The sequence below is a fragment of the Eretmochelys imbricata genome, chromosome 8, assembly GCF_965152235.1.
Source record: "Eretmochelys imbricata isolate rEreImb1 chromosome 8, rEreImb1.hap1, whole genome shotgun sequence".
Classification (NCBI taxonomy): Eukaryota; Metazoa; Chordata; order Testudines; family Cheloniidae; genus Eretmochelys; species Eretmochelys imbricata.
In genome coordinates this window covers 29,191,426-29,206,343 of record NC_135579.1, presented here as the reverse complement: position 1 = coordinate 29,206,343, position 14,918 = coordinate 29,191,426, and the positions used below count along the sequence as shown (strand labels likewise).

At 43.9% G+C, this 14,918-nt stretch overlaps 1 protein-coding gene across 1 annotated transcript in view; it reads right to left on the bottom strand.

Annotated features, from left to right (window-relative positions):
- Positions 1-14,918, bottom strand: part of WWC1 (WW and C2 domain containing 1) — a 139,906-nt gene that overhangs the window by 23,241 nt on the left and 101,747 nt on the right. The window contains exon 11 of the mRNA XM_077825047.1: positions 12,033-12,565. Within this exon, the coding sequence (XP_077681173.1) occupies positions 12,033-12,565 (533 nt within the window). The remainder of the gene's footprint in view (positions 1-12,032; positions 12,566-14,918) is intronic.

Below are 14,918 nucleotides of genomic sequence, written 5' to 3'. Positions count from 1 at the left end.
AAGGAAGAGCAGTATCTTTATTTCCATCCATGGGTGTATGAGCTCACAGCAGACACTGCATAGACAGCAGCAGGATTAGCCTTTCCAGATAGCCTGAAGGGTGCCTCAATTCGAGCCACCAAAACCTATAGCAAAAAATATAGAACCTAGAAAGAATGGTTGAGGTAAGTGGTAGGATATGAATTTTATCTGCTATAGCTGTATATCAAATTTAGATCTCTCTCTTAACTTTAGCTATCCAAACTGTACTCAGGGCTATTTTTGGAAGAGAAGGGGAAAGGTTTTGCTGTTTAGGTTTCAGAAAATCTTCTGCGTGCCCATTGTACCAGTGTTACCTTGAGAGCAGCAGCCTTGGCAGGGTGACAGTGCAAAGATGTCACACTGGGGATTCCAGGACCACCATGCAAAAAGTCAGATGTAAAAACAGTGTGTTTTTTTAACAGCCCCCAATTCCTCAAACCTAGCAAAGCACGTACTCCATTAAGGATTATATCTATGTTCGACACTAGCCATTTTGGCTGTAGTCCTGTTTAAAGAGTGTAGTTTGTGGTTTGACTTTTCCCTATTGTAGAATAGATCATAAAACAAATCTATTTCCTCATGCTCCTCTAACTCAAACTGTTGAAAGATTTTTGTTCAAACTTTTGCACACACACAAAAAAGTCACTGTCAGATAGGGACAAATCTTGAAAATTTCAGTCCAAAAGGTGAATACTACAGATGAAAGCAGGGGCTTATAAAAGAAACTATTTTACAGTTAACTGCAGATGGCACTACAGGCAACTCCTATAATTGCTGATTAATTTTGCAAAGATTCAGCTCAGAGGAGACAGTGTGAACTAGTATCAAAGTTATTTTTATAAGATGCTGCTGGGGAATATTTTCCCTTGCATCCCTGTACAGTACTGTCAGTGAGAGAAGTAATCTAAGCTTTCTCCTTAGAATGCAAAAACAGGCTAGCAACCATTCATGGTGTAGTAGATCAGTCATTAAATAAGGCAGATGATGAATACAGGGCTAAAAATGACATTCACAAACCAATTTATTTTTTCTTGTGCTGTCTTAGCGGACTTATTCCTGCTGTATTCCCATTGAAATCCATGGGACTACTGTAGGTATCAAAGTAAGCTTTATATTCATGGCTCAGATATAAGGGGTGGCATGATTAATCTCTGTTTCTTTCCTTATTACCGTGGCATAGCCTTTACTCCCCAGCCTTTAATATGAACGTTAAACTTCCCTGGTAGCTTGTTTTATAGCCAGTCAGTTGAGACTTACACACTGCCCCACAAAATACAAAGCTAGAAGTCATATTTTTCACATATATATATACACATATACATATATATATTCATTCTTTTCCTAGGCAAGTTAGTCCTCACACACTAGAGCTCTTTGTCCCTTTTCAATTACCAATGCCATTTAAACACTTCAACCAGAAAGCATCTGGTTTTTGATCACTTCAGCTGAGTAATTTGTGGCCCAGAAAAATGAAGTCCTTCTATTCAGAATCACTCTTCAGGATACTGCTACAATGGACAGATAGCATCCTTTCCTTTACTAATTCAATTACTATTCCTTTCCAGCCTTCTTCCTGTTCCCCACCCCACCACCAACTCAACATACCCATCCTTCTCTGAGATTAAGGGAGACTGCTTAGTTCTATTAAAATTTTATTTTGTTTTTGCTTTCTCCCACTTACACATTCTGGGTGTCAAGTTCATGCAGGTGGCAGGCAATACACCCCCGTGTTGCCAGTTCACATTTCCCTGAATGGAGACAAGCCAGACTCAGCCATTATTACAAGAGCTCCATGCCTCCTCCTGGTGCCCACAAGGAATCTTTCCTTTTGTGCTTCTAACAGAGAAAAACTTCTAAACTGGAAGTCAAAAAAGGTAATCCAGAAAAATGGGGTTGAAATATAGGGAAGGAAAACAAACCATTCCAAACCACCACTGACTTACGCAGAAGATAAGGGTAAAAACTAGGGCTGTCAATTAATCGCAGTTAACTCGCGATTAACGGGAAAAAAATTAATGGTGATTAAGAAAAGTAATGGTGATTAATCGCATTGTTAAACAATAGAATACCAATTGAAATTTATTAAATATTTTTGGATGTTTTTCCACATTTTCAAATATATTGATTTCTATTACAACACAGAATACAAAGTGTTACTCCTGAGGGCATTCTGCGCCAAAAAATTAAAATTCTGCACCAAAATCCAAAAATTTGTGTACAGTATTTTAAAATTCTGCAAATTTTATTTGTCAAATAAATGTGGAGGCTCCAGCATGGCATTGGGGAGCACAGGCCACTGGCTGCACAGAGGTGGGAGATCACTGTGAAGCTACGCCCTGGGACATGGACTGAGCCGTGAGGCTGCACCCAACTCTGACACAGTGCAAGGACAAGGCCTGCCCTGAAAACACCCCAGGGCCCTGCCCCTCCATGCCAGGTGCACCAAGCGTGGATGGCAGGCTCAGCAAGGCAGGATCCAAGTGTGGAGGAGCTTAGTGTGGGGGGATCCAGTTGTGTGTTGAGAGGATTCTGTGTGGGGCAATCTGGAAGCGGGCAGCTGAGTGGGGGATCTGGATGCACAGGGGCTTGTTAGGGGATTCTGGGTGCAATGGTAATGGGACTCTGCAGAGGAGTCCAGGTGAAGGTGGTTAGAGCTCAGCAGGGTGGGTCTGGGTGTGAGGAGATCAGTGGGGGGTCCAGATACTGGGGGAGGTGGGCTCAGTGGGTCGGAGATCCAGGTGCAGGTGGTTGGGGCTCAGTAGGGTGAGGATCCGGGTGGGCTGTTGGGGTGGTCCAGGTGCAGGGGGAGTGGGGCTTGTGGGGGGGGTCTGGGTGCGGGGGAGTCTGGATGCATGGGAGTTAGGTGGATGGGGGAGCAGCTCCCCGTACAGTGATCCCTCCCCCTGCAGCTGAGAAGCAATGGATGCAGGGAGTGGGGGGGATGGGGGGTGAGGAGGGAGTTTGCAGAGCTTCCTACATCCGGGGGAGAAATCTTGGGGGTGGGTCTGACACAGTCCCGGATACCATGCAGGGGAAGAGGAAGTCCTGTTGTCCCCAGCGCAGCCCAGCCCAGCCCAGTCAGGACTAGTAGCTGAGCCCAGCACATGGTAGGAGGCATCATACTGGACTTTCCCAGTCCCACGCCCTGCCCCACAGTGATTTATTTCTCTGCCGGCTGCCTTGGGCACCCAAAACATACTGCTAGGGAGGGGTGTATGATCGCTCTTGTGGCTTCCCTTTGCTTCTCCATCAGAAAGTCATTTTTCTGCGGGGAAGCAAAGAAATATGCAGGGGACATAAATTCTGTGCATGTGCAGTTGCACAGAATTCCCCCAGGAGTAAAAGTCTACAGTGCTCAGATTATATTATTATTTTTGATTACAAATATTTGCACTGTAAAAATGATAAAAGAAATAGTATTTTTCAATTCACTTTATACAAGTACTGTAGTACAATCTCTTTATCGTGAAAATGTAACTTACAAATGTAGATTTTTTTTTGTTATATAACTGCACTCAAAAACAAAACAATGGAAAATTTTAGAGCCTACATGTCCACTCAGTCCTACTTCTTGTTCAGCCAATTGGTAAGAGAAACAAGTTTGTTTACATTTACAGGAGATAATGTTGCCTGCTTCTTATTTACAATGTCACCTGAAAGTGAGAATAGGCGTTCACATGGCACTTTTGTAGCTGGCATAGCAAGGTATTTACGTGCCAGATATGCAAAACATTCGTATGCCCCTTCATGCTCCGGCCACCATTCCAGAGGACATGCTTCCATGCTGATGATGCTCATTAAAAAAATAATGCGTTAATTAAATTTGTGTCTGAACTCCTTGGGTGAGAATTGTATGCCTGCTGCTCTGTTTTACCTGCATTCTGCCATTTCATGTTCTAGCAGTCTCGGATCATGACTCAGCACATGTTCGTTTTAAGAACACTTTCACAGCAGATTTGACAAAACACAAAGAAGGTATCAATGTGAGATTTCTAAAAATAGCTACAGCTATTGGGTTTTTAATCAACCCAAGGATTAAGAATCTGAAGTACCTTCCAAAATCTGAGAGGGACGAGGTGTGGCGCATGCTTTTAGACGTCTTAAAAGAGCAACATTTAGATGCGGAAACTACAGAACCCAAACCAGCAAAAAAGAAAATCAACCTTCTGCGGGTGGCATCTGACTCAGATGATGAAAATGAACATGCATCGGTCTGCTCTGCTTTGGATCGTTATTAAGAAGAACCCATCATCAGCATGGACGCATGTCCTCTGGAATGGTGGTTGAATCATGAAGGGACATAAGAATCTTTAGCACATCTGGCACGGAAACATCTTGCAACGCCGGCTACAACAGTGCCATGTGAACGCCTGTTCTCACTTTCAGGTGACATTGTAAACAAGAGGCGGGTAGCATTATCTCCTGCAAACTGTAACCAAACTTATTTGTCTGAGCAATTGACTGAAGTAGGACTGAGTGGACTTGTAGACTCTAAAGTTTTACACTGTTTTATTTTTGAATGCAGTTATTTTTTGTACATAAGTCTATATTTGTAAGTTCAACTTTCATGATAAATTTCAGAGTAGCAGCCATGTTAGTCTGTATTCGCAAAAAGAAAAGGAGTACTTGTGGCACCTTAGAGACTAACAAATTTATTTGAGCATAAGCTTTCATGAGCTACAGCTCACTTCATCGGATGCATCCGATGAAGTGAGCTGTAGCTCATGAAAGCTTATGCTCAAATAAATTTGTTAGTCTCTAAGGTGCCACAAGCACTCCTTTTCTTTTCATGATAAAGAGATCGCACTACAGTACTTGTATTAGGTGAACTGAAAAAAAACCATTTCTTTTGCTTTTTACAGTGCAAATATTTGTAATAAAAAATAAATACAAAGTGAGCACCGTACACTTTATATTCTGTATTGTAACTGAAATAAATATTTTTGAAAATGTAGAAAACATCAAAAATATTTAAATAAATGGTATTCTTTTATTGTTTAACAGCATGATTAATTGCGCGATTAACTTCTATTATTTTTTTTAATCGCTTGACAGCCCTAGTAAAAACCTTTACATTCTTCAGGACAAGGATCATGCTCTGTCAGGGAAACACCTAGTACAATGAGGGTGCTACCATAAACAAATAGTAAAAAACCAAGTATTTAGATACTACAGCCACAGTGCTTAGATATTTGGGACAAGGTGCAATGGAAAATAGACATAACAGAAGCTATCAGAGCTAACATACCATAGGCGTCCTGAATAGGCTAGAAAAGCTCTAAAAGCAGCAGGTGGGTAGAGTTGCCAGGGGTCCAGTTTTCAACTGGAACGCCACATTTGCTCCAACCCCTCAGACAGAGACAAACACCTACAAGATCTCTATCAAGTGTTCTTACAACTACAATACCCACCTGCTGAAGTGAAGAAACAGATTGACAGAGCCAGAAGAGTACCCAGAAGTCACCTACTACAGGACAGGCCCAACAAAGAAAATAACAGAACGCCACTAGCCGTCACCTTCAGCCCCCAACTAAAACCTCTCCAGCGCATCATCAAGGATCTACAACCTATCCTGAAGGACGACCCATCACTCTCACAAATCTTGGGAGATAGGCCAGTCCTTGCCTACAGACAGCCCCGCAACCTGAAGCAAATACTCACCAGCAACCACACACCACACAACAGAACCACTAACCCAGGAACCTATCCTTGCAACAAAGCCTGTTGCCAACTGTGCCCACATATCTATTCAGGGGACACCATCATAGGGCCTAATCACATCAGCCACACTATCAGAGGCTCGTTCACCTGCACATCTACCAATGTGATATATGCCATCATGTGCCAGCAATGCCCCTCTGCCATGTACATTGGGCAAACTGGACAGTCTCTACGTAAAAGAATAAATGGACACAAATCAGATGTCAAGAATTATAACATTCACAAACCAGTCTGAGAACACTTCAATCTCTCTGGTCACTCGATTTCTGACCTCAAAGTGACTATCCTTCAATAAAAAAACTTCGAAAACAGACTCCAACGAGAGACTGCTGAATTGGAATTAATTTGCAAATTGGATTCAATTAACTTAGGCTTGAATAGAGACTGGGAGTGGTTGAGTCATTATATTAAGTAAAACTATTTCCCCATGTTTATTCCTCCCCCCCCCCCCACACACACACACTGTTCCTCAGACGTTCTTGTTAACTCCTGGAAATGTGCTGGAAATGGCCCACCTTGATTATCACTTCAAAAGGTTTTCTCTCCCCCCACCCCACTCTCCTGCTGGTAATAGCTCATCTTAAGTGATCACTCTCCTTACAATGTATATTTTTTTCATGGTCTGTGTGTATATAAAATCTCCTCACTGTACTTTCCACTTTATGCATCCGATGAAGTGAGCTGTAGCTCATGAAAGCTTATGCTCAAATAAATTGGTTAGTCTATAAGATGCCACAAGTACTCCTTTTCTTTCAGTTGAAAAGGGATTCTAGTGGCACAGGTTGGCACCGCTGACTGGTCCGTTAAAGTCCAGTTGGTAGTACAGCAGTGGCCCAGGGATAAGACAGGCTCCCTGCCCGACCTAGCTCTGCATGGCTCCCAGAAGCGGCCGCCAGGTCCTTGTGGCCCTTAAGGTGCATGGGCAGCCAGGGAGACTCCATGCGCTGCCCCACCCAGCATGCCAGCTCTGCCGATCCCATTAGCCTGTAACCACGACCAAAGGGAGCTGCAGGGGCGGCGCCTGTGGGCACAAGGGCAGCATGCAGAGCCTCCCTGGCCACCCATGCACCTAGGGGCTGCAGGGACCTGGCAGCCACTTCTTGGGAGCCACAGTAAGTGCCGCCGGGACCCTGCACCCCCTCCTCCACCCCAACCCCCTTCCCCAGCTCTGAGCCCCCTCTTGCACCCCATACCCCTCATCCATGGCCCCACCCCAGAGCCCACACCCCTATCCGGAGCCCTCATCCCCTGCATCCCAACCCCCTGCCCCAGACTGGAGCCCTCTCCTGCACCCCAAACCCCTCATCCCCAGCCGGAGCTCTCCCACAACCCAACCCCCTGCCCCAGTCCAGTGAAAGTGAGTGAGGGTGGGGGAGAAAGAGCGACGGAGGGAGGAGGGATGGAGCGAGTTGCGGGGGCTGGGAGAAGGGGAAGGACAGGGTTTCAGGGAAAGGGCAGGGCAGGGGTGTTCGGTTTTGTGCCATTAGAAAGTTGGCAACCCTATTGTCACACAACTGGAGGTACTTCCAGAGTAAAGGCTTTATATTCAGAGTAAGCATAATGGGGCTGATGGTTGCCTGTGAATACCAGCCTACTCATGCTCCACAATCATCAAACCAAAAGAGATTTGAGAAGGAAAATCCCTTCTTCAGCAGCTGTGGAACATTCTAAGAAGCACTCATCCCAACTAGTGAGCAGAGGACTTTTTGTTTAATTTTTAAAACTTTGTCTAAGAAGTTCTGATAAATGTTCAGTGTATTTTTTTAGTTAAGAGAATTAGGTCCCGTCCTGCAAATCCTTTGTAAGAACCTCTAAGGTTGGAATCTAGGGACCATAAGGGTTCTGGGCTGCTGGCACCTCTGCATCACCACTGGGGGCTTAGGCTGGGTGTCCATGGGAGGACCCTGTGCAGCTGGGCTCGGCGGGAAGTATTGCGCAGCAGGATGTAGGTGGCGGCTCCAAACAGTCACTGACTGGCTAGTACCAGTATTTAAACCAGGAAGCCATGAAGGGAGCTGTCTGAGCAACAACACAGAGTGCCTGCCCATCTCTGCTCCAGATCCTGCTTGTGAAAGACCCTAGATTCTGGTTTCTGACCCTGCTTTGTCCTTGACTTTGCTATTCAATTGCTGCCTGTAACCTGGCATCTGACCCCGATCTCCTGGTAACCTGACCCGGTCTGCCTCCTGGTGTCCGACGCTTGGTCTGCCCTCTTGCCTGTCTCAGACACTGACCTCCTGGGTACCTGACTCGGTCTGACTCCTGCCCCACCACTAGTCTAACCTCCCACATCCCGGTTGTGATCCCCTTAGTCACATTAGTAATGAGCTGCAGGATCAGGTCTCTAACTACAGAATTACTGCTGTGAGGGTGTTTTTAAGGGCCACCTCATATCATCAACTGAATTCACTGAGGAGTTCTGTTTAAAAACTAAAATATTACAGCCATGGTATTTATCTGATAACATAGAGTAGCAAACATTTTTTCATCTAATACCATTATGTTCAAGCTAGGAAATTTAAACATGTGAAAAAGAAAACATCAACACATGGGAGGCTCTTACAAATGCATGAAGAGAAAGACATCAAGAATTTGTGCTTACACTGCATTGAAGTGATTCTGCAAAAGAGACATATTGGTGTCTTCTACAAGTCTTTGTACATGATAATACATGGAACTTGAAGCCCTCAAAAACCACACAGATTAGGGCAGCAGTTACCAATTATGTGCAACTGTGTGTTTGTCAGATAACCCTTTTAGACCATTAAGGGCTTGATTCAAATTAATAATAATCAAATTAACTAATCACTATATCTTACTCTCTCTTACTGTCCTGACCAAATTCCATATGGAATTAGATATAATATCTGGGCTAAATCTCAGAAAAAAAAATATTTTCTATCCTATTCAGGGTCTTACACCTAAATTATAGGAGTGACAGCATTCTGCCAATAAGATGTGCCATTCCTAGAAGGAATAGAGTGAGATAAAGAGTGAGCAGAAGCTTTAAATCCCCGTTTTATACCAATTATCGAATCTCCTCCTGAGTCAAGAACTGAACCAAACAACTGGCTGTCAGGCTATGTCCACACTACAGCTTACATGGATATGTTAGATTGCTCAAGGGTGTGAATAAGCCACATCTCTGAGCCATGTAAGTTACATCGACCTAAGCACCAACATGGACAGCGCTAGGATGGTGAGAGAGCTACTCCCACTGACATAGCTACTTCGGCTCACAGGGGCCAAAATAATTAAGTCGACGGGAGAGCTCTCTCCAGGCAGCTTACAGCATCTGCACTAGCAGCGCTGCACCTTTTGCCATTGTAAACTCTGTAGTGTAGCCACAGCCAGAGTCCCTTGCTGTAACCACGGCTGATAGATCTTTTCCTATTACAGGCCCACGCTCTGCCCTGACGGAGGACTGCACAGGCTCCATTGCATGCATTTGCATACGATATAAATGAAATGTCATCATAAATCTGAGTTCATTAAATTTGGTCACACCACTAACATGGATTTGATTTCTGTTCTTAGTAGGATTTTTCTTAATCTCTCACACATGCAATTGCAGCTACTTTCCGAAAAGCAACTGTGGGTCATACGAACATATGAAGGCAGAGTACAGGGCTCTTTTATAATTCTCTATGGACTAGATTCTGTTCAGTTTCACCCTTGACTTCAATGGAATTACTCTGCATATACATCAGAGTTTGGCCCAATATACACTGTTACATACACGTTTGATACTTCTCAATGATAAATAACTAGACTCTAACCATCACACATTTAAGAAAAGGAAGCATATTTCAAAGCAGCAAGGACTTTGTTAAAAAAAAAAATTCCCGAGGGATATACAATTTAATTCTGCTTACAAAAACGTGAGCACGTGTTGTCCAGTGAGGCCAAGTACTGACCATAACACTCAGCCACAATGTTTTAGTGTTACGCTGAATTGTGAGAGTAATGCCTAGAGAGTGAAATCTCTCCTCCTTATTGCCCTGAAATAAACTACTTACGAGGATTACTTTGTCTGCTGACTGAATAACAGAAATAATCACTTAATCTGCTTAACACCTTAGCTTTCATTTAACAGCCTTGACAATCGTGAAGAGCTAAAAAGGTTAAAACAAATCACCATCCAGTTCTAACAGGAATAAATACTGTTTCATACTCAGATGAAAAAGTACCTATCATGTAGGGTGAGGGTAATGTCACTTTAGGGAATTTTAATTATGAAATGAAGCCTTAAAATGACAACTGTTCAGATATTATATGGTATCAGATGGTAATCACATTTCACTAGATCCCCTACATTCATGTAGTTTTTTGTTTTTTTTGGTTTTTTACATATCCATAGAACAAAGTGCTAGATGGGTTTAAAACCCATTTGCCAGTGCTGCATTTTGCAAGCTTATGTAGTTCCCTACAGCACTAGTGTTGACTTTCTACTTTTTTTTCTCCACTGAAGTAGAAAATAAAACCATTTCATTCACATAGGCCCCACCTCCTTTGGAATCTGACAGGGGCTACTGTCTGCCTGTGTGGATCAATATTGTACTAATTGGTATCTGATTCTTTTAATCTATTTGCACCGGGCCAGTAGCCTCACAAAGGAAAGTGTTTGTTCCTGTATTGAACCCTTTTAACAAAAATCCAGTATTCTTAAGTGTCTCATTTTTATCATGCTTATTATCCAAACAAGTTATTGTTGCTAAGAGACTTCACCTTTGAAATAGTTAGTTCTCAAAACATAACATAGCCATCCCTGCTCTGCTGACATCCATGGAAGGGCTAACCACTGAATTGCCTGGGAGCAAAGTCAGGCCCAATGTGCACCTCCTGGGATTTTTTTGGTTCTTCAATTGTTGAGTAACTGACCTCCAGAACCACCTTGCAGATTTCTGCCTGTAAGCTTTTTTTACTGTGTCCTTTTAGGGAGTCCACTTTAAGGCACTCAATTCTACGCTTAGGCAGTAGGCACTTACAATAGGTATTTGGGCTCTGAAGTGCCAAATTAAGCACTTTGATGGAGAACTGGGCACCCTAATTTAGGCACTTAAGTTTGAAAATTAGCTTCACCCTGCTTGTGGGGGGGTGTGTATATGCACACACACAGAGTCACTTTTTGGCAGGCTTAGCAGCATTCAAATTATATTATTTGTCAGTAAATGTCAATTTCACCTGACACACTGAAACAACAACAACAAAAAAATGGATCATAACAATCGGCACAAGTGCAGACTCCCTGCCTTGTGTCTGCACGGATCAGGTGCCACTGACCATGCAGGAGATCAGAGACCCCTCTGTAGCCCCACTGTCACAGTCCCACTCATTTACTCCTGCAAACCAGGGGGCCTCTTGATATCCAATCCCTGCAGGTGAATGGTATGGGGAAGGCTGTGGTCTTGGCAGAGCAAAGCAGAAACCCCTGGCCAGGACTACAAGGAGGATGAGGATGACATCTGGCCACAGGGGCGGCCACCCTTCCGCTGAATGGCTCCATCCCTGAGCAGGAGCCATTCAGCAGCTGGGTGGCCTCCCCTGTGGCTGGGGTGGGGGAGCTCTTCTCTATCCCATCTGATCTACAGTCTTCCTCACATCTTGTGCCTGCAGAGATTGGGTATCACTGGCTCTGCAGTTCTGCTGTCATAGCCCCACTCACTCACTTGCCAGCCAGCTGAGTGGGAGCCATCCCCCCAGCAGGAACTGTTCAGCAGCACCCCACGGCCGGGGCTCGTCCTTCTCCTTGCAGTCCTGACCAGAGGTCTCTGCACTGCTGAGCCAGGACTGCAGCCTCCCCCACACCTTGCATCCTGGCGACTTGGGCCTCTTGGCCATGCAAGGAAGGCCCTGTGGCATTGCTGTCAGTGCTGGGAGCCCTGTGTAGCCCCACTGCCAAACTCTAATTCCTACCCTACCTCCTTTTAATTTCTCACATTTGTAAAAACAAAAATTGTTAAGATGTTTTATTTGTTAAATTGGTTAATAATCATTAGGATAAATAAAAATCAAATGCTGCTAAGCTTAGTTAGGGACTGAAGTGGTTAGGAAAGGAATTCATTCCTGGATATGAATTAAATCACCAACTCCTTCTCCAGCTGGGGTAAAGTATATAGTTAGATGTCACAAATGCATTATTGGGTGGAGGCTGCCAGAAGTCCTTGTACTAAAGGCTGTTGAGCAATGTTTGCAATGTCTGAATTTTAGCTTATTGCTTTGCTGTCCAACTAAAAAGATTTTTGTAAAGAGGATTTTAAAGTTACTTATAGGTTGAGCTGTTACTGTACCTTGGCCTAGATGTTTGTCCCCAGCCCTAGGCTCTTCCAATCTGTAGCTGCCACTTCCAGCGTTTAGAGAGAGTTCAGAAAGACTTATATTTATTTCTGTATCTTCAAAGTCCATGTGGCTCAAAAAGGCATCTCCAGTTAAGAGAGGGTCTATCACTAGTGGGGAGCAGGGTGGAGAGGGAGATGACAGAGATGACCTTGGAGATAAGGATGTCATTGATTTGGGGGTCCCAGACAAAGATCTCAGAGCCTGGATACGACTGGTGGCATCTGTTTTGTGAGTTTTTGCCACCTCGTTCTCATGAATAGTGGTGATATAGCCTGAAGGCCTAAATCCAGCGGCTCCCTCCAAGAGTAAGAAGTCGACTTTGTTCTGATAGTCTGAGTCCAACTGTTCCCACTGCTCACAGTAGAGATCAGTAAAACTGGCTGAGGTGGAAGAATCCTGGCTAGAGGTGGCAAGAGATCCTCTGCTCGATGCAAGAGAGCCAGGGCTGCTGCCTGAAGAGAGGGAAAGCATGCTGGTAGAGAGGCTGCAGAAAAACACAAACATGTCAGAGAAAGCTTGACTTTTACATCATATGAGTTCTGAAAGACACCGTGACATTTTTATGCATGACTCATCAACACACTCACCAAAATGCTGGTGCAGGTTGCTATTTTAGCTTTTAAACAACAAGACACCAGTCCATAGCCCTAGGCACCCTGACAAGTTTGAATTAAAATCCTACAGGAATGGCCACCCATCAGTACAGTTGACTGAAAATTTCCAAAATTGAATTGATGACACTTCAGTGAAAACAGGTGATATAATTTGCTTTTTTCAACAAGCTGTACTCATCATCCGATGAGCCCTCTCTTACACACACACACACACACACACACACACACACACACACAATCGTCAACTCAATGCATCAAAGGATTAGAGTAACAGCATTCTTTGTTCAATTATGTGGAGGCCCTCTGGTTCTTCTTAACCTTCAAAGGGGAGCATGAGAACAGGTTGTTTGCCCCATACAGGAAAGATTAGTTAATGCCACAGTGAGGAGATGACGATCTCTTCATGTCACAGGAAGGGTTTCCAGTTGTCTAACCGCAAACTCCAACCCAGAATACGGCCTGCAGTGAAGTTCGGCCTGCAACTGTCTGGGATGGGCCCAGTAACCTGCTGTTCTGAACTGACTTGCAAATTCATCTATGTGAAAAATTAGCATTGCCGAGCAGAATCAGCCTCAGTTATTCCACTGCCACAATAGTGAGTGACTAAACACAGCTCTGACTACCCATTTACCCCTGGAGATTTGCCTCAAATCAGAATTAATCTCAAGTGAAATAAGTGTTAGTTGAGTCCTTGGAGGATGCTTGTTCACATAAAAAGACCCCAACAATGCAGCACAATTGTTTCTGCTCAGTAGAAACTCAGAACTGACATAGGAGATGTTATAAATCAGGAAGTAATACATTGGCAAGCAGGCTTGTACAAGGACTGTTTTAAAGCTAGCCTTATTTGGCTTTCATTTCACAAGTGGGAAATTCACACCAACTTTTATTTAAGAGAAGCAGAATGCAATGGGGTAAAGTGTGTAAGAGGATTTTGTTGATGTAAGAATGCTAGACTTGTAGATTTGTTTTAATAAGATGATGAACAATTTGTATTTTTGTGTCAGTTATGAGATCAGCAAGAACAAAATAAAATACCATTCCCAAACTAAAACAGAACTATATAACCCCTTAGTCCTCACATATGTTACCAGCGAGGAGTTCCTTGGTGCATGATCCTACAAATACTTAATTACCAAGTACAATACTTACTACCCTGAGCAGTTCCATTTAAGTACTATACTGCAAACACTAGTAGTCTTAGAGCCTTTAGCCCTCACTTCACATCTCGATTTGCTATTGTTTAAAAACTTACACTTGGGTTATTTTTAACATGATCTAAAAAAAAATTCCTAATGCTGAAAAAGCTAGGAAAATGCTAATTAATAAGCATAATATTACTTAAGTAACTGCAATGCTGTCTAGGAGTGGTGCTAAATAAATGATACAACATATGCTTGTTCTTTTAAGGACAACATACAGAGTTCAGCAGAGTTTTAGCACAGATTGCCTTCTGCACTAGGTTGGCAGATGTGTATCACATCAGTCTTATGAAAACCACCTGTTGTGTGAAGCATGGCTTAAAAGAGGCCACCAGCATTTGAGTATGAACCTTGGTAAGGTTTGTAAGACTATTGAGAGCTAGTAAATACACTCTATTATAAAACAGTTGTAATTTCATTCAGGGCCGCCCAGAGGATTCAGGGGCCTGGGGTCTCTGGTGACAGGGGTCCTTCTGCTCCGGGTCTTTGGGGCACTTCGCCGAAGACATGGAGTGGAAGGACCCCTCGCCACCGAAGACCTGGAGCAGAAGAAGCGGTGGCGGGTCTTCGGCGGTGGGTCCTTCACTCCGGGTGTGTTCGGCAGCACTAAAAGACCTGCTGCTGAAGTGCCGCCGAAAACTCTCGTGGGGGCCCCTGCGGGGCTCGGGGGCCTGGGGCAAATTGCCCCACTCTTCACCCCCCACCCCCCACCCCGGCAGCCCTGATTTCATTTTTAAAGGATGCTTCTTATTCTTTCCCTGTGACAGAAAGTTTGGCTGAACTTCATTATATTGCACATACAAATACATGCACACAAGCATTTGTTCATACTGTGTGTTTGCCCTAATCACTGAGTGAGTGTGTTAAGAACAGAAAGTACGGTGCACAGAGTAAGGAAATAATGAGTTACACAGCCCACACGGTGAACTGGGAAATGAATGCATGATGCAGCTCCACGCGCTAGAAATAATGCCCACTTCACCATGTAGGAATAGCTGCCCATCTTCAATAGTTCTAAGTG